The sequence below is a fragment of the Gymnodraco acuticeps genome, unplaced genomic scaffold (genome assembly GCF_902827175.1).
Source record: "Gymnodraco acuticeps unplaced genomic scaffold, fGymAcu1.1, whole genome shotgun sequence".
In the NCBI taxonomy this organism is placed as follows: domain Eukaryota; kingdom Metazoa; phylum Chordata; class Actinopteri; order Perciformes; family Bathydraconidae; genus Gymnodraco; species Gymnodraco acuticeps.
The window spans coordinates 165,016-185,119 of record NW_022989816.1 but is presented as its reverse complement, the minus strand read 5'-3'; the positions used below and the strand labels follow the sequence as shown (position 1 = coordinate 185,119).

General features: G+C 40.0%; 1 protein-coding gene across 1 annotated transcript; it reads right to left on the bottom strand.

Annotated features, from left to right (window-relative positions):
* Positions 1-2,510: 2,510 nt before the first annotated feature.
* On the bottom strand, positions 2,511-19,410 carry LOC117556581 (apolipoprotein B-100-like). Its single transcript, XM_034231969.1, has 30 exons — positions 19,392-19,410; positions 18,251-18,463; positions 17,372-17,404; positions 17,137-17,249; positions 16,884-17,029; positions 16,627-16,774; positions 16,346-16,498; positions 16,068-16,192; positions 15,867-15,952; positions 15,313-15,757; positions 15,067-15,181; positions 14,838-14,984; positions 14,538-14,749; positions 14,213-14,408; positions 13,940-14,119; positions 13,619-13,822; positions 13,351-13,518; positions 13,047-13,252; positions 12,614-12,796; positions 12,392-12,522; positions 12,073-12,283; positions 11,812-11,984; positions 11,386-11,546; positions 11,190-11,299; positions 10,731-11,104; positions 4,473-10,496; positions 4,272-4,383; positions 4,155-4,178; positions 3,841-4,027; positions 2,511-3,748 (listed from the first exon to the last, which is right to left on the bottom strand). The coding sequence occupies exons 2-30, from the start codon at positions 18,303-18,305 to the stop codon at positions 2,753-2,755; spliced, it is 11,418 nt and encodes a 3,805-aa protein (XP_034087860.1). The 5' UTR covers positions 18,306-18,463; positions 19,392-19,410; the 3' UTR covers positions 2,511-2,752.
* Between the last annotated feature and the right edge of the window lie 694 nt (positions 19,411-20,104).

Sequence of the window (20,104 nt, the reverse complement as noted above, 5' to 3'; positions counted from 1 at the left end):
ATGGGGAACTACTGTTTTTGATGCATTACTTTACTTGAGGGAACACACAATGCTTAACGAATGGTGCATTACTTAATGGGTAACTACTGTTTTAGTAACGGTAAGGTAATCATTAGGTAATGAGTAACTACTGTTTTTGTTTGCGTTCCTTGAGTTTACCGTACCCAAACGGCCTAAGTAATGGTAAGGTAAATCGGATCCACCTCCACCAGTTGATCCAGGGTGGGACCCAACCCAGCCGAAGATGGCAGGTTTAAATGTGCCCTGCTGCAGCGGACCATTGTTTCAATCAAAGTCTCCCAGGAACTCCTCATTAAGTAACCATTAACGAATGATTCATTAATACAGTACCCCAGTCTGTTTACCAGTAACTAAGCATTAGTTCACGCAGGAACTCCTCATTAAGTAACCATTAACGAATTATTCATTAATACAGTACCACCCAGTCTGTTTACCAGTAACTAACTAACCATCCATCGCAGTCACTGAGGAACTACTCATTAAGTAACCATTAATGAATGATTCGTTAATACAGTACCCCCCAGTCTGTTTACCAGTAACTAACCATAAGTTCACTGAGGAACTACTCATTAACTAACCATTAACGAATGATTCATTAATACAGTACCCCCCAGTCTGTTTACCAGTAACTAACCATCAGTTCCTCAATTGCAGTCACTGAGGAACTAACCATTAACTATCTAGTAGTTCCTCAGTAACTAAGCAGTAACTAAGCACATTTTGTGTACCTTATTGTAAAGTGTTACCCATATATCTTTATATTTAAGGCCAAGCTCAAAGTAAAATCGACGATCTGCTCCATTGTTGTGGCTTCTGTGTTGCCGAACTGACCAGGGGCCTATACTACGAAGCTGGTTCAACCTAACCTGGATATGTTTGAGTTAGCCGGTTGGCCTGATCCAAAACATACGCGCTCTCGCTAAACTGTACTACGACGCTGGTTATAAAGTGGATCGCTCAAGCCAGCCGTTTCCTATCTAGTTAGGTGCGCGTTCACATGAAAGGGGTGGTATTTGGAGCATTCGACCAATCACAAACATGGAGAAGCGTACTGACAGCGCAGCGTCATACTTCCTGAATGAAAAGTGAACTTTAATACTAGTCAAAAATGAAGAAGTTAAACTTTAAACATCCATGACTTAAACACTTTATCCAGGATAAAAGCCACATAGTTGCACCTGCAAGGTGAATACAGCTGGCAAAAGAAAACGTGTTTGAATGCGTACATTAACAGGTTTATGATATCACTGCCCCGTCTAAAACACAATTTGACTTTAATTACATTTGTCTCGAGTGTTTCGTCAACTTAATGTGTTGCTTAAAATAATACTTTTGCATACAGTAGGCCTATGACACTGTGAGTGTTGCACGGCCAGATACGGCTCAGCTGACTCAGATAAGAAAATATATGATACATTATGAAGTGATATGCCGCGGACTGTACTTAATGTTACTCTGATCCGGTTACTTATGTTGTGGTAGATATTTAAGTAAGCTTTCTTAACGCTAATGTTATAATAGTCAGATTGCTCTGAAGATGGGAGGTGCCTGTTAGGTTGTCCAGACAGAGTTTCATGACCAGCTGGCTGAGGATACATTTCTCTGGATTTAGCTTGAAGCACATTATGTCTGCCTGATGGTATGGGGGTTATTGTAATTCATGCTTTTGTAAGAGGTGAAAGAGGTAGGATATATACTGTATTTGGTCAAATGTTGGTAACAATCCAATATGGTATTAAGTCAAATAATTGTGATCTTTGATAAATCTAAAGTATTTTATTCTTAGTATTGCAAAACGTTTCGCCCAGATTTCAATTTTTTTTTACAGATACCACTGTAATTATTTAGGTTGTTTATAATTACAGTGTTATTAATAAGTTCAGTTATATGTAATGTTTGAGTGTAGGTAGGTCAGAACTTTTGATCATGTAATTTAAGATGCTGTCAAATTTAAACTTTCAGGAATTGGATGTTGTTCATTAGCTTTTCACTCCTTGCTCTGTCATTGAGATATCTTATTTATTACTCGTACTAATTATGATATGATTATTGTACAATACTAGATGTTTTGATTTATTGTTCTTTGGAATATTGTTTTATAATTCAATAAGATAATAATTCGAAATACTGCTGTTTTAATAGTCCAATAGATCTTGCTCTTGTTTAGTTTTGATTACTAAACTTTTGCCAGAAATTGTTTGACTTAAAAGACGATTTATTTTAAAAACTTTGTTCTCAGTGTCTTGTTATTGTGTTTTAGTAATGGTTATTTGGGTCCCAATGTTTCTCATTTGATAAACTTATTTGAGTATTTCTTGTATTGTTGTAATAATTGTCAAACTATTGTTACTATCTAATTGAATTAGCTTATTGGTCAGTCTTGCAGAAACTCATTTTTCAGTCAAAACAAAAAATCAAGTCTAGAATCATGATGCTAAAATATTCAGTGAGATTCATTTCAATTCACAAAACAAGCAATCAGACATTTACAGATTGGATTAATGTTTTTTATTGATGTTTTTCATTCTTTGCAGGAAGGAAAGTTTCAGTAAAATGTTACATTTTCAATGTTTGTACACAACAAACCATCCAACTTAAAATGAAAAACAGGTGTTACTGTTGAACTCATTGTTATAAATATGGTTAACGAGTAAATTGTCCATACATGGAACATGTTTTGAACAGATGATAGTGTTTCATATGGACTTAGGACTCAGTATGTGAGGGTTCCTCAATGCTTAAAGGAAAATGGAAGGTCAACCTCAAGCCTTCCTTCACTAACTTTTATGTACGCTTGAGCGTCCGCTGAAGCTTGCTGCAGGAAACCATTAACAGTGTTATTGAACTGGTCCACTACATGAACAAACATGTCGATAATGTACTCAATTGAGTGGTTGAGCTGCTCAATATTTAAGGCAGAGATGTGGTCAACAACATTCTTTAAGGCTGTGACAAAGTTGACATAAGGGACATTGATGTAGATGAACACTGCATCTAAATAGTCAGACTTGACAGAGTCAACAAACTCCTGAGATTTCTCAACAATAGCCTTAAGGGTCTCACCAATCTTCTCTAGCATTGTGTCAACACTCTCCATATGTTTCACAAAGTCCACCAGTTCGTCAAAGATGGTCTTGAAAGTTGTTTTAACCTGATCCAGGATCTGGCCTCCAGTGATTACATCACCAACTGGCATGCGCATTTTCACACTGTTGATCTTCTCAACAAAGGCGTTAAAGGAGACTTCAATGTTTTCATAGATAATCTGGAGGGTAGAATCTAGCATAGCAGAAATGCTGCTGGTCAGCTTCTTGAGGACTTCAGGGAGGGTGGTCATCTCATCAGACCCAGGCAGTTTGAACTGGGTTTCCCTCAAGACCTTGACGACAGCATCAATAAATACCTGGACAGTCTTCTGGTACTGGACAATGATGTTCCTGAAGAAGATTGACAGCTGGCTCATTTGTGAGTCATAGTTGATTGCAGCTTCATAGGCCTCACTGATGCGGTTAACAACAGAGTTCCTTAACTCTTCCATGTTGCTTGTGATGTGGTACTTGTCAGCAAACATAGTGAATGCAGAGATGATGGAAGGGATTCTGGTCTTGAGTTCAGAGAGTACGACTTTGGGTGCCTCCATGTTGTAGGCGATCTGCAGGTTCATCTTATCAGCGTCCATTGAGGATGATCTGATAACTAGGACTTCAACATCATCCTCCGGGGCAGACTGTTTAATGGAAGGAAATTACATATTTTAGCTATGTTTTAAATGTTGGCATTCATTTTCCATGTCAAAAAGGTAATGTTAATGATACTCACAGGATAACGACCATAGACTCTTGCACTCATCTGAGATGGGACTCTGCCATTGAACTGAATGCCCATGAACCCAGTTGAAGGGGTAGATACCGATGCACTGATGCCATCTTTGCCAGCAGCGTAACGAAGGTTAGCATCAGTGAATGTAGGACTTGTGATGTCCACGTTCAGGGTGTGGTGAGAGTTACTGAAAGATAGATAAAGCATTTCAAATAAAAAGCCACCATTTATTTTTGAACTGGTATCATGAAAACAATCAATCTGATTTATACACATTGGCAAGAAGAAAAAAAAACTGTAGACTGAATATTTACCTGTCATCAGCCTGGCGCTTTCTCCTAAAATGTGAAGAAAATGAGTAAAATGCTTTAAACCTTGAATATCAGAAGTAGTTATTCCAAATATGTTGTGAAACAAAGACAACATTTTACCTCAAGGCTTGGATAATGGCATGATTTACATCAATTTTCATGTCAGCGTGTGTCAGGACAACGTTGCTGACCATGTTCAGAGCTTCATTTTCAAAGTTGACAGTAATAGAACCTAGTGAAATAAATATTTTGTTATTTGGAGCTCAACGATGTTTGCAACACAAAACAGATACAATTAATGAGGAATTTAAATCAACTCACCATCCATGTCATAGTCCAACAGCACAATGACAGAGGTAGCAGAGGACTTTAGGGTGACTTTGAAGACATGACCATCACCCTCTACTTCAGCTGCCACGTTTGTGGTGTACAGTGGGATCACAAATTTGCCATTGGTAGAGATCTTCTGCTTGGCGGCTGTCACCTCAGCAACAGTTTTTCCAAAGATGGTGAGGTCCCCCAGGGTGTTTGGCTGAGACATATCAATCTCAATATCAGCAGTCAAAGAAGAAGCTGGGGCAAGATCAATGGTAGCCTGGACCACATGCTTCCCATTGGTGCTAAAACTGAGCAAGTTTGCCTCATTGTTGCCAGTATACTTCAGCACTGCATATACACGACTCAGGGAGGCTTCAACAGCAAGATTCTCATTTACATCCATTTCAATGACTTTGTTGGTACCTTGGTTGAGCTTGGCATCAGCAATAATCTTGGAGGTGGAGCGTAAACCATCATTATTCAGATACAAATTGAAGTCATTATCCAAGACTCCCAAAAGGAGATAGTTCTCAAGCACTGTGCCATCCATGTTGGCCTTGTTTGTTGACTCCATGGAAACCTCCAAAAAGCTTCCCTCCAGCTTCAGACTATGGTCTACCTCTACCTTTCCAACAGCCTTGATCAGAGGGAGGTTGAAATCACCTTTCATCCTGAAGGTGGAGACAGCATTGGTTTTGGTGTCTGCAACCAAATGTTGGTTTGCCTCAAGGTTGAGTATTGGCAGGGTAATCTTTACAACAGTAGACACAGAGACAGCTGTTTCAGAAGTCTCAGTACTCATGCTGATGGTGCTGTCATGGGTGCCTTCAATGTGAGCATTTTCAAGGGACAGGGAATTGGCCAACTTGATTCCTCTCCTGGTAGTTAGACTGGTGGTTCCATCGAGTTTGGCTTTAAGACCCTCAAACACAGAGGCTGTGGTAGCTCCCAGACGGAACACAAGATCTTCTTCAGCATAAAGTCCAGCATTAACATTCAGATTTACAATGGCAGACTTGACGGACAGCTCTGTGATCAGGTTACCAACAGAGGGAATCTGGATCAGACCCATCATATCAACAAGGGGGGCAGCCTCGCTTTTATGGTAAACAATCTTGGCATCCACATCCACAGTTTGCTCAGTTGTAGTCAAAATGTTGTTCAATCCAGTCTGCTCATACACATTCAGATCAGTGATTTCTGGTGTACGGAAGTCAACGAATGGCAGGTCAAACTCAGGAATGCTGATGGGGGATGATAGGAATTCAAGATTGGCCTCACTTTCCATGGCAACAAAAATCCCAGCATCATGTGGATTATTGTCAATAGTGTAGTTGTAGGATATTTTGTACTGATTAAGACGAGCCAGAGCTACTGTGTTAATCTTTTGGTTGTTAGGTTTTAAGGTGGCTGAGTAATCATTCTGCAGATCTATCTTAGCAATCAGACTTTCAAAAATGTTGACCTTGGCATTTCCTTTGTTTTGGAAATCAAAGATGAGCTCAATAGGACGGACTTCAATGTTGATTCCATTGGACAGGACTCCACTGATTTCGCCATACAGTTCTGTGTCATGGTTTACTTTCAGCTCAGCCTTCAAATCATAAAGGTTTACATGTCCAGATGCCACCATCAGACTGTTCTTGATGATTGGTGCCTCTGCCTCATTGCGGACATTAAACTTGAAGTAGGAAAGGGTGCCAGATTCAGCAGTAATTTGCTGTTTCATTTTTAAGATGGTAGAGTCTGTGTCACCGGAGAAAGTTAGAGTGACAGTGCTGGGATTGATTGTCAGTTGCAAGTTGCTCTTGTGGGTGCCCTCATCAGCATTGATTTTACCAGTTCCTGAATTGTCCACTGTTAGAGTGAGGATGTAGCCATCTTGGCGGGCAACTGCTTTCTGGGTAACTGTTGCTTCACTCCTGACCCTGACAATTGGGAGGTCCACAACATGATTGTAAGTTGTATCGAGAGATGCAGACATTCCTTCTTCCATAGCAATAAAGGCTGTGTTCATAAAGTCAGCTGTGTAAGGTGTAGTGATAACCTTAATTGTAGTTTTACCCTGGGCCTGGGCTGATTGGCCATAGAGAGTTACAGATGCCTGATGTTCAACTCCAAGATTAACATGGCTGAACTTAAGTGTCTCTGCAAGGACAACACGACTCATTTTTGGGAGTGCCAAACGAGCAGTGGAGTCTAGTTTGTAATTAAGAATCTCAAAACTTGGAGATGTGGCAAGGGAAGTAAGGAATCCAGTGAATTGAGGTGTCATTTCACTCTCAGTGGAGTTCTGGAACTCAGCAGAAGTCTTGACGGTGTAGATGGGAGTTTGGAATTTGATCTCACCATAGAGTTTACCGAAGCATGGGACCATAATCTGAGTTGGAATGGTTGGCAATGTGAACTCAGGAACCTGGAGAGACTTAACAAGCTTTTCTACAGGAACCTGTGGAATGGTAGGGAATGAGATCTCAGGAAGGCTGATTTCTGGGAAGGACATCTCAGGCATGGAAGGAAGGTAGTTCATGGTTAGGTCTCCAAAGAAAGCATCCACATCAATCATTTTGATCTCAAAGTGTCCAATGAATTCAATAAGTTCAATGATTCTCTGCTTGATGTCCTCAAAGGAAATAGTGGTTGCTTGTACGGTATAAAGTCCCAAGATAGTGAATTCCGGGATGTCAAGCTGTGTTGGGATTTCAAACTGTCCAAGTTTATCCATGCTGAGCATTACAGAGGGCACAACAAGATCAGTGAGAGGAAGGGTGAAGGTTGGAATATTCAACTCAGCTTTCTTAAGTTCAACAATAAGGCCCTCAACGATCTGCTGAATCTCATTGATGATTTTTTGTTCAGGTGCCATGTTCTTAATCATCTCAACCATACTGGTTAACACCTCAGTGACCTTGGTGATGGCCCTAGTGTAGTATTTGCTCACAAAGTCCAGATAAGTGGTAATCGCAGCATTGACATTCAGATTTGTAATTTCTTCTTTAATGAACTCAGCCAAGGGCTTAACGATGTCCAGCACAAACTTATCAATTACATCTTTAACGGATGTAATCATGTCTGCAACTTTGATCTCTCTCAGGCTTTCCATAAATCCTCTGAATGATGAAAGGACAAGGTTGACAAAGTCTCTTGTTGCTTCAAGTTTCTGGGGGATTTCAAGAGCCCCGATCAGCTCATTGATGTAAACAGTATACTCAGCAATAACTTCATTGGCATGATCGACAAAGTCATTATACTCCAATGACCTGAGCTTTTGCACAATAGTTTCAATATGCATATTCAGCTGTTGAATGATATCCTCAACCTGAGTTGTTTTCAAGTAGTTGATGGCATCCTGGAAGACTTGCACAAGTTTGGCAGGAATGTCTGCGTCCTTCACCTTGTTGACTACAGCACTGATTGTTTCCTCAATTTTCAACTGATGGATGAACTCAACAGCCTTTTCCAAGACAGCCTGGACCTTTTTGTCAACCTCAAACTTTACAATCAGCTCCCTCACCTTGGCATAGAAATTGTTGATCTTTCCTAGGATGTCAAGATCCTGAATAATTTCCTTAACGGAAAATACAATTTCATTGAAAATCTCAGTAGGAATCCGACTCACAAGTGCATCAATGTAAGCTTTAAATTCGATTGATGAAATGTAATCCTTCAGCTCAACAACACATTTTTGCATGTCGAAGGTCTCAATCATTTGTTTCACATCACTCATCATTGTCTGTAGTTTAGCCTTGACTTCATATTTGGAATCCAAATCCTGCAGGAATGAGATGCTACTGCCCGTGAGTTTTTCCAAGTCGATCTGCTGGATCAGCTCCCTCATGGTATCAATCACATGCAAAACCATTGCCTGTATGTCATACTCCTCATTAATGGCATGCAGCTGTTCCTGGATCTTCTGGATGAGGGTCTCGGGCAGATTGCCACTAACAATAATGTCTTTCAACATACCAGCAAAGTGGTGGATGTAAACTGACAGATCAGCCAGAAGATTCTCAACAGTAACCTTCAGGTTTGTCAAAGAGGCTTCCACGTCCTCCATGGAGATGACATATTCTTGGGTTAAATCATCAAAATACTGCTTCATCTGAGTGACCTTGCCTTCTACATTTAGTTGAGAAACAAAGTCACTTACATACTGGGGAAGAGCCTCAAGTTTAGCCTTTATCTCCTCATTGTTGATGTAGCCTTGCAGTGCCTCTGCCACACGCACAACAACAACCTTGACACTTTCCAAGAATGCAGGGAGAGTTTCAATGAAAGGAAACTGAATTATTTGACATTCTGTGATCTTGTCATACTTGAGGAAGGAAGAGATGGTGAATTCCTGGTTCTCTGTGGACTCTGCATTGAACATGTTTGAAAGGAAAGTGCCAGAAACTTCAATTCCAGTTCTCTCAGCAGTGTTGTAAACACTCATGTCTTGGTTAAAAGCGTGTTCATTCAATTTAGACTTCATTCTAAAACTGGTCTTCTGCTCTTGGGGTGACAGAACGGTATCCATCTTGTTGTCTAATGTGGTCTCAAGAGCAAAACCGTTATCTAGCTGGTGGTTTACTGATGCTCTGCATTCATGTGAGCTAGCAAAAGCCAGGGGTTGTGCTTTAAGGAGGAACTTGCCATAGAGCTGGGCACTATGCTTTCCATACATGGTCATGTCTCCATTAGCATTGAAGATTGCATCAAGATTGAAATCAAAAGGAACAATGCTGCAACGGATGGTGTGATCAAAGCGGAATGGCTGTGAGTTGAAGCGAGCATCGTTGGTAATCCTTGCAGCAAGACCGACAACCTCAAGCTCGGTGTTGTGGCTCATGTGAGTTCCAAAAAGTGTTACAATGGTGCTGCACTTTGCATCAGCTGTCATATCAGCATAGTTTACCTGATAGGTGTGCTTGATCTCTTCCTCACCATAGATGGCTTTCAGGTTTCCAGTCAGATCCATCTTGTAAAGCTCTGCCTGCAGCTGGGCCTCATTAATGAAGTTGGCAGCCAGAACGTTCAGGTTGTTATTAACATTTGCTGAGGCAGTATATGGTTTCAGGTTGATGGTGATATCATGAGTGTAAGATGCATACTCAATGCTAGTAGCTTCAGCCATTGAGTTGAAGTCAAGGCTAGAAAGAGTAATGGTCAAAGTGTTGGCATTATCAACCTTGATGTCACGTATGGCAGCCTTGTTGGCGATGGATAGAGTAGCCGTTGAAGCATCAAGCCCAGCATTGAAGGTGTTTTCCAGGGACAGGGGGCTCTGGAGGGTATTTGTTCCACTTGTGGTCAAACCATCCTTGTTCATTTTAAGAGTAGCCTTATGGGTAGCCTCATTCTCAAGGAGCTTTATGGTGGCATCGCTATTCACAGCCAGACCATTGACATCAAGGGAGGCAGTCAGCAGGGAGTAAACACGGTTTTCAGTGTGGTCACCATTTGTCTCCATTCTCATTATAACTTCACCAGCACCAGCAGAGGCTTCAGCTTGGTTGTGGATCTTCATGCCAAGAACAACAGCATTTGCATCACATTTCAGTGACAGCTTGCTGTCTTTGAAGGAAAGCTCAGCAACATGGGTCAAGTGGTCTTCAAAGGCATTGGTGTTAGACACAACTGAGAGTTCACCATTGGCAAGCGTTGCTGCAATTGTATTCTGGGCCTTGACAAGTGTGGAGTCAAGCTGAACCGTAGAATCGATCTTTGCTTCATGCCTGAATGGGAAGATGGCAAATGACTGGGTTGAAATGGTCTTGCCATACATTGGTCCAGCAGTGAAGTCTCCCTTAAAGTCGCTATGGGCAGAGATTTCTTCAGCGTTCATTTCTGTTGTGCCATCGTGGCCTAGGATGAAATGAACACCAAGTGGGCTTTTGGCTTCAATCTTGCTGCTTGATTTCAGGTTAAGTTTGTCTGTGAAGGTTGCTTCTTCAGTGATAACAACAGTGGCTTCAAGGAATTTATGAGCCAAAGAGCTTTCCAAATGGGCCTTGATGGAATCAGTAGTGGCCAACACTCCAGAGCCTAAATAAAACACAAAAGGAAAAATGATGATTTAAAGATGAATAGCTATTGATTATTTCATTAGGGAACATTACAACTAAAATCTAGAACTTTTTTCTTTGTATACATCATTGGAAGTTGAAGACCAACTGAACACTCCTCAAGCATGAGTAAACAGCACTTAATTGTAATGTCGAGTTAATGATAGCCATATATCAAATAAAAAAATCATGAATGACATTCACTTTTAATTACCTGTCATCGTAAATGAGAGGATGTCAACTGGGGAGGTTCCTCTCACATCAAACTTAGCAGAGTAGCTTGGTGTATCAACAATATCTTTGCCTGCAGCCATTGAGGCCTCCATTTCATATAGGTTGCTTTTCATCAAAGTTGAAATCTCAGCTTTGCCAAAAAGAGGAATGGACAGAGTAAGGCTCTCAGGAACAACAAGCTCTGGGATGGGAATTTCCATGGAGACAATCTCCAGTCCAAACTGGGGTAGTGACACGCTCGGTGTGGTCAAGGCTGGTGGGAAGTGAAGTTCTTCTGTTGACTTTCCTCCAAGAGGGAGAGGGATAGCAATGCTGAAGTGCTCATTGTTGAAGTGGTAGACAGCCTTTCCCTCGCTGTTATAAAAAAAACGTAAAGTGCATAAATGTTTTGGGAAAAAACGATAATTTAAACATTTACCTTGTAGTTTTTCACACTTACGTCTTGAGGAACAGTGTCTCTGGCAGGGAAATCTCAGGCATATCAGGCACTCTGAAGTCCTTAATGTAATGGAATTCATCACCATGCTTTTCCATGTAGTTGTTTGTTTCCTAAAAAAGTGACAATCAGTGTTTTATTCATGACCAACCATTTAACAAATAACAATGTAAATAAGTGTTAAATCTGAGATTCATACCTCTGCAAATTTATTGAAGATCTGACGGACTTTCATTTCTGTCTGCCCCACCTGTATGTCAAGAAGTTGGTTGCCATACATATCTACCATATCAGCAATTGGCAAGCTGGTTGTCTCAGTGTTCACATCGGACTTGAACTCAACCTCAAACTTGCTGGCATCTGTAAAAATAGAGAACAATATATTACATCCAGAGAAATTAGGAAATATTTCTCTAATCCTAACATTTGAATCATTCTGGGAGTAAAAGTATGCTAGCAAACAAACCAACACTTTATTCACGTTTACCAACCATTCTGACACTGTCAGATGTAGCTACATTTAGGATGCAAAACTGGTTTATATGCTACTGTCTAAGAAGTAAATCACTTGTCAACATGTCTTATGTCATAGTCTGAAAAAAGGGCCCTTTGAAAGTAACATTACCATATTTCATTGCGATATTCTGCTCAGATGTGGCAGCCATAACCTTGATTTCACTTTTAAGTTCCAACTCCAATTCCTCATCACGTTTCATGTTAGCTGTGAAAGTGGCATCAGCATTGATTGAGGGGACAAGAAGTTGGACTTGCAGCATAGCCTCCTTCATCTCTTTCAAACTGAAAGAAAGGACACAGAGTTAGCTTAATCTCAAGGATGAGGGTGAAATATATGTTATTTTATGAGCATTTATGTTGTTTTTCTTACTTGGCACGGCCAACCAGAGAGAGCTGAGGGATGTGCTTGTTTATGAGGTCAAGAGAAATGGAGTGAGTTCCTTTGCCCTTGGTGTTTCCATCGACAACACCCAGCCTGAGTCCAGCCTCCACATCGTAGTCTGGGATCTGGATGTCAGCTGTGATGACATTCTTTCTCCTGTTATATTTCATGATCGCTCTGGCTTCAGTGTGCTCTGCACCTGATGTTGAAAAACCAAAAGGTTAATATATCTTAACTGCACTTAATGTGGGTTTTTTCAAATTGAGGTATTGATAAGCCCTAAAGATCCTTCAATATTTGCCCCTACCTTCAGCCCTCAGAACAAACTTCACAGAGTCAACCTTCTGCCGTCCCTCTTCTCCCTCTCTCAGAAGCTCGTAGGCAATGGTGGCTGTGTACTCAGTGACTTCACCAGTGGGGTGGAGCTCCACAGCAAATCTGTTTAGATAATTCAGTTAATTAATCAATATTGTTAGGTAACTTAAACAAAAGAGAATTATGTGCCGGTGGTTTAGAAAGTCTTGCTTACTTGCTGTCTCCTGTGATGGGGAAGAAGGGGGCTGTCTCGTGAGAGAAAGCATCGGTGTACTGAAGATCAGTGCAGTATTTCATTCCAGCAAAGAAGGGAGAGCACTCGCTAACATCAACCTTGTCCATCACCATAGGGGGGATGGTCTTCACCTCTGATCCAGTCACTGCCACCAAGGTGTTTCTATATGTTAAGGGTAGATAAGTTAGAATAAAACTTAGAAAACAATAAATTGAAGATTGAAGATCCCTCTCATTATTCTAATAAAGCCATTATTACAGACACAAAAAAAGAGTTGCACTTAAGCTACAAATACAGCTGTTTTCCATCTTGTTAAACAATATTGTCCCCTTTAAAATGTTGTACATACAGGTATACATATTGTTGCTGCTTTCCAAGCAGAGTTGCAAGGCATTTTTTTCCTGTTTCTTACGTCATTTTGATGAGCTTTGTAGGACGTGTTGGAGCAGGGATGGTCAGCTTCACATTGTCACTTTCCATGGAGATCTTTGCACTAAGCCCACTTTCGTGGAAAATGTTGGTATGCATCTCTAAACCAGAGTTGATATATTCAGGGATGTGGGAGCCAATCTCTGATACAAACTCAATGCCGGCAGAGGGCATAAAGGTCACTTCGCTCTGTGTGGGCAAATAGGAGAAAGGATAAGACCTTTGGTGATCAGGTTTATCATAGAAATATATACTTGTGTCATTATAACACATTTATGAATAATTACCATGTCACGGGCCATCTGAAGACCACCCTTGATGCCAGGCGTGAAAGTTCCAGACATTGTAATCCTCAGGGGCACACCAGTGGCAGTCGGCAGGAAGAATACATTATCCATGAAGATGTAGTGGGCAAAGATTGTGTTATCAGCCTTGGTCATCAGTGCCTTCATGATCTGTGGCAAATACAAATACACATTAGACATTTTAATAATTGACAACGAACTTACAATGAATGCATTGTTTCTACTATGCTCTTTAAAGAAATGTCCTTACATCAGTTGGGAACATTTTGAACATGCTGTCAACCATCATGGCAGCAGAGTAGGCCAGCTCCTCCATTTCATTGGTCTTCAGATATCCCAGCTCATTACCCAACAGCCTCAGGTAAACCATCGCCTCGGGAGACTGTGCTGTCTTCATTTCATTTACGAGTTTGTTGAGGTTGCGTCCAATCTCCCTCATCAGGTTCTGTGATGCCTAAACAGAAAAGTCCATACTATATTACTTAATTCATTGCAGTTGGTATAAATCCAAAGAAATTATTACTAATAACATCATTTATACTTTTGATATAAAAACTATTTTTCTAAATACCTGTCTCTTCTTCCTGTCCTTCTTCAGAGCAGGGAGCATGTTCTGCAAGATCTCATTGATTCTGAGTGGCATGTTTTCAGAGACAAAGTACATTGTCTCCAGGGCAGTGTCGGGGAAGAATCCATTCTTTCCAAACAGGGCTTCCACAGTTGGCTCAAAGCCATTGCCCTCCATACCAACCTGTTAGGGTGAAGAACATTATGACATGACACACTTACAGACCTCAGAACATTTTGTTCCTAGTTTATGGAAAACACAGCTCAAAAGGTTTACCTCCATCATGTCGATGTCATAGCCGAATGCCTTCAGAGTCATTTCAAGCATGACCTCCTTGGGCAAGTAGCTGCTACCCTCAAAGAACATGTTGCCTTCCACAGATCCAATCTTGTAGTTGCGAGAGAACTTGGTGGGGTCCATAGATGCCCCAACCTCATTGCCCTGAAGTGCATCAAGGATCTTCTGTCTCAGTCTGAAGGACAGAAAACAAATATTACAGTTAAATATCTGATAATGATAAAATGGGGAACTATACTAACCATATTGTACAACAACAAATGTGTGACATTTGAATATAAATCTGAAACTGCTTTTCACTTACTCTTGGGTTGCTGGCTCAGTTGAGGACAAAATGTTGGTAATGTGGGAGATCACAAAGCTCTTGACTTGTTGGTCCTGCTCAATGGGCAGGGCATCAGCCAGCTGGGCCAGTTCAGTGGGCTGGGGGTCTTTCATGAGTACCAGATATGCAGCAACACGCTTTTGCATTGGGCTTGCGCCGTCCAAAAGCACTTGCATGAGAATCTCTCTGCCCTGTAAAAGATAGACATCAATATAATTAGTAAAAGGTAGAAATAATTATTTAGACGTTTTGTCAAACCTTTGAATGAATTTGACTTGCCTCCTCTGGGACGGGAGTCAGTCTGAAGGCCTGGATGGCAGCCTGCTGCACAGCGATGGAAGCAGCAGGTTGGTTCACACACTGGATCACAGCAGATCTGAGTGCAGGACCAGCAGCTCCCATAGCTGCTGCCATGTTTCCAATAACCTGTAATCAAAGGACATATTCGTTTTGTGCTCATTGGTGTTTTGTGTTATTTTACTTTTGATCCGTAGCTAAAGTTACCCACTCTCAATGTCATGAAAGTGTTGTCCTTGTCACCAGAACAGTCACCCAACTGGGAACCCATGAACTCAGCAACAGCGAAAATCTCAGGGATTAGTTTGCCTTCAGCTTTGTAAAACCTGGTCAGAAACAAAATACATAATATTATAATTCAAAGCTTGCTTCTCCTAATAATCAAAAGAGAGAAAATGTTTGCTGAAACATTATTCAGTGATTGAATACAGAATAAAGGGGGGTTAACTTCACTCACCTCTTTACAACATTGCTCAGGGCATACATGATGGGCTTGCTGGGCTTGTATTTGGCCATCTCGAGCATGTCATTGATCAGGAGGGCAGAGGGATTGGACACCAGTCCCATAGCAAAAACACCGGCATCAACCTCGAGTGAGGAAGTGTCAAAGGTCCTGAAGATCTGCATGATGGCACTGCTGCACTCAGGGGTTCCACACTGGGTCAAAACCTGGTAGGTCAGGGCACTCGACACTTCAAGAGCCTCTGGAATGGCAGGACTCAGGGTCTCGGTCTTCATTCCACGGACCATACTGACAAGCACGTGGAAGAGGTGGGCCCTCTTTTCACCTTCAGTCTCGGGCAGAGAGGCCAGTTCTCTCAGGAGGTTCAGACCTGCATCTTTATCCTGGATAGCACTCTTGTCCTCAACAGCGTCCATGTGAAGACCCTTCACAATACCACCTGTGAAACAATACCAACATAGTTATAATGTCACCGTTAGCTTCTTTGAAAGCTTTTCTGAATCAATCAAATTTATTTTGAAAGAATACACATTAAACAAAGGACTTACTGTGGTCAAAGACTCTTTCATTGCTAGGAGAGACCTGCACCAGAGTCAATTCTTGCTTTCCAACGTTGGTAATTCCATGTTCTCCACTGGTGAAAGAAAATCACATGCTTAACAATACTGTTGACCTCTTGTACAAGACATATCAGTATGTCACTTATATGACAAAACACTTTTAAGAGTCTGGTATGAGGTTAAACTTACTTGTGAGAGAAGGGAATGAGGATGTGGTTTTCAATGCATGAGCCAGAGGTCATGTGTTTGTCCGCATTGTCAAACTTGTAGTTGCAGGCCTGTGAGCTTCTGACCAGCTGGGCAAGAGGATAGTGCTGAAAAAAGATCATATGAATGCAGTGAATTAATCAAAGTTAAGTTGAATAGTATCCTCCCACATACCACTTCAATTAAATATATTTAATTCATGAATTTAATTGATTATCTGAAAGGTTCATGTTGCTACCTCAGCTAATTGGATATCTTACCATGCCAGAGATAAGTGCCAGTGGGCTGGTGTGGTCTCTCAGTGGGACAAATTTGTCACATCTGGACAGGTCCCTGTTGAGGCTGATGTCAGTTGCGATGTCCTCTCTTGCGTTGACTGTGGATTGGGTCTTGCACTTGCCATGAATGGTGGGCTGAAATAGATGATTAGAGAATTGTTGTATGTACTACAGGCAGTTTTTTTTATAGTAAATACAAACATGATATACTTTTGAAGTATACTAAAATATGCAAAATTCAAAGCATTCTCTAATGAATGTACCATGTTCTTGTTCTTGTCTTCTTCCAGCAGAGGCACAGCCAGGGCAGAAATGATTCCCCTTTTGATGTTCAGGATGGTAATTGTCTCCCCTTCCTCGGGGTACAGTTTGACATCGTAAACTCCCTCAACCACAACCTTCAGAGGATATCTAAAACAAAATACACGATATTAAGATTAATAACCCATGAATAAGCTGAATTGTGATTAATGTTTGAAAGAAAATAATCTTTGATAGGGATTTTCATGAAGTGACATACTTCTCCATTTCAGCAGCAAAGGCATCAGAAGTGGCTGCAGGAGCGAACACAGGGTTGCCCTCTGTGTCCATATCGACCACCTCACTCAGGCTACAGCCAGTGGTGCGGACGATGTAACTGCAAGACTGGGGTACTTCAACTGAAACCTGTGAAAAATTGTATATGTTTATTTTTATCTCACCCTCTGAGAAATGTATGGAAAGAAAATAATCGGATGACTAAACAGATGATTGTTAAAAGATGTTTCTCGTACCGTGCATGAGCCCTTAGGTCCATTCCTGAGCTGTGAGGCTCCGTTGATGGCATTCAAAGATTCAGCTTCATATCGGTATTCATACGTGTGGAGGGTCTTGTACCTTTGGTCCACTACAAGAGAAGACAATATTAAGAATTGATTTTGTAAGCAAAAGCCATCTTATTACCATAAAACTACTATTAATTTGTAGACTTGATGTATTAGAGTCAAGGAAACGTCTGGTGTAACTTACATAGGCAGGTAGGTTGGTCTTCTTCTTGGGCAACTATTCAGAAAAAAGTCACATTGTTTATACTTTAGAAATTCAAATGCAATTACAAATAATCAGATTGATTTGAACATAAAAAACATTACAGAAACTACATAAATCCATAGTTAGTCTTCCATACTTATAACAGTGTTCATTTTAAGATAATCATTTTAAAAGTGTATTATAACGTGCTTTAAACGATCCCAGTGGTGAAATAATTAATCACATTACACATTACAAGTTCCAGTCAGACTGAAATAAAATATTCTTCCTCCTCTCCCAAGATTGGCAGAGGTCAGAGGTAGAGGTAATTTTCCTAAAAGTAACCCCCTTTACAAGAGAGTAAAACAGTAGACCTAATTCTCTAACTCGCCCACCAACAATATGTTTTTAGTAAAAGACACTTTCAGAAGTCTATTCCAAAACCAAAGCATTTAACATTTACCATGTATACTGTTGGATATTTATACTGATTAGCATATACAAGCACAATTGAATGACAGTTAAAAGCTACAAGATTCTCTACAGTGATTTTTCTCTAAAATGTACTGCTTTATTTGCCCGTGATTTACTACTAATCTCCATTTCCATTTTTTCAGTTTGCAATAATCTATTAAGATTTTTGACCAATTTCATAGAAAATGTGTTTACAAAAATGTATTACCATTATTCACCAGAGATAACTGAAGTGAAGTTATCACATTTTTGTGTGCTTAAAGGCATTCTACTTTTGAGCATGCAGCTTTTGTATCTATCGAAAGCTGTATTTTGACATGGTTTTAACAGTGCTGTCTCAATTATTTCTGTTAGGATTATTATCCACATGCACTTATACTAAGTAATTTTCCAAGAAGTACTTACAAGCCAAGGCAGCTGTGCTGAGGATCAGCAATAGGCAGAGCTTTGTATCCCCCATGATGGGTTCGGTGAAGCTCTCTCCCTTAGTTAGAGCGAGTACTCGGTCGAGACTGATTCTTCTGCTAGAGCTTGGGACTTTTATACCTCAGCTGGGGTCTGTCAGGAGACTGGGAGGCACAGATAGTGCTTTGAACGCTCAAAGTCCACCCAACCCTCCTGTGTGGAGGGACAAAGGCAAAAGTTGAAAAGATACCCATAGCTCAAAGCACTCAATTTAGTTTAATCTTAAAAAAATTGCTCTTGTAAGAGCATTAAAAATGCATTTTTCAGATATATTAAAATGCGCAAAGGACTAGATTAAATATTTGTATTGATAAAGCACATTAAGCGTAGCCTTAAAAAAAATACTAATGAATTTAAAAAAAACTTCACTATATGAAATGTAAATTAGCTATCCATGAAAATGAGTTGTGTCACAATGATTACAGTTTTCAGTCACCTCTAGGCCCATTTCCTTGTCCACTTGTCGATAAAAGCAAGACTTGCAGTAGGTTTAGTTATTATATACACATTATTTTAATTGTATTATGTACTGTTATCCATTGTGCAGATTATAATGGCAAAGGGTTAGATTTAAGGATTGTGTCTTAACTTTAAAATCTAGGTCAAATATTTTTGTATTTTGTAGTTAGAATTTAGGTTTCAAAGATTTCTCATCAGGCCGAAGTTGATATTCTTGCACTTCTGCTGCACAAATACAAAGGCACTAGCACCTCCAGTGTTAATTAGATCACTGATAAACAGTTATTGGTGAGCACTGAGTGATCATGGTGTGCTGCAAAAAACAAAGTCCCACTTGATCTGGAAGAGAGGATTAACTTGTCAGTTGAATTGATGATATTAGTCAAATATATTACCTTAAATCTGCATTTTATGCAAATGTTCAATAACTCCTTTAATGTTGGTTTTATTATTGTATTTACTGGTTTATTAAACAGTGCACAATAATACACTTTATTGTTTATGCACCAGAGTTATGCTGCATTTTTATAAAATACTACACTTTAGGACTATACTTAATGTTTTAAATTAGATTGTGGCTAAACTTTACATTTAAATATAATGATAATGATCACATACTTACAGTAATATACCTTGTAAAAGAGTTAGATGCTTGTTGTTCTGCTTCCACTGCCACAAGCCAAAATGAAAACAGTGAAAACATTTGGCCCACTAATACAGGTAAGATAATGAACTTTGATCTACAAATATTCAAAGGTTTGTGCAGAGTTTTATTTGTTGTTTACGAGGCACTGCAGTCTAGTTCATGGCAGGTAAAGCACGTGCAGTAAATTAAAAAACAGCAATAACCTTGGGTTTGCTAAAGTCTTTTATTTGTGTTATTTAAATGTAAGTATTTGTCATTCTTGTGTGTTCATATGCAAAAGTGATAATGTAGTTTATATATATTTATTTTACTTTTGTACATCAATTATATAACTGCACATGAATGTTGTGCAAGGGTCTGTTGCAATACATCCCCATCAGGAGCTTTTTAAAGTTAGTCAGATACTGACACTGTTTGCACTGGTAGACATGTACACAGATAGAGTCCAAAGGGGCCTTAGCCTCTTTAGACACTTTGCTGACGCTTTAATTCATCATGACAGATTATGGTATTAATGTACATTTATATTATATTTTAAAACATTTTATTCTTCTGAAAGACAATTTCAGAAGTTTGAAATGAATGCCACCTCACCTCAGTTGAGTTACACGTCTCCGAGATCTCAGAGAGTCTAATGTTAGAGGACAGTTTGAGGAAAGGCTAAAACTATAAATATACACTTGTATTTG

Bases quoted from the DNA above. Each gene is read 5' to 3' on its own strand.
- LOC117556581 (XM_034231969.1), bottom strand. From the start codon at position 18,305: ATGGGGGATACAAAGCTCTGCCTATTGCTGATCCTCAGCACAGCTGCC. The intron at 11,300-11,385 runs GTATGAATCTCA...TCACTTTTTTAG, and splicing joins TCTTCAATAAATTTGCAGAG to GAAACAAACAACTACATGGA. The intron at 3,749-3,840 runs GTGAGTATCATT...TCCATTAAACAG, and splicing joins GAGTCTATGGTCGTTATCCT to TCTGCCCCGGAGGATGATGT.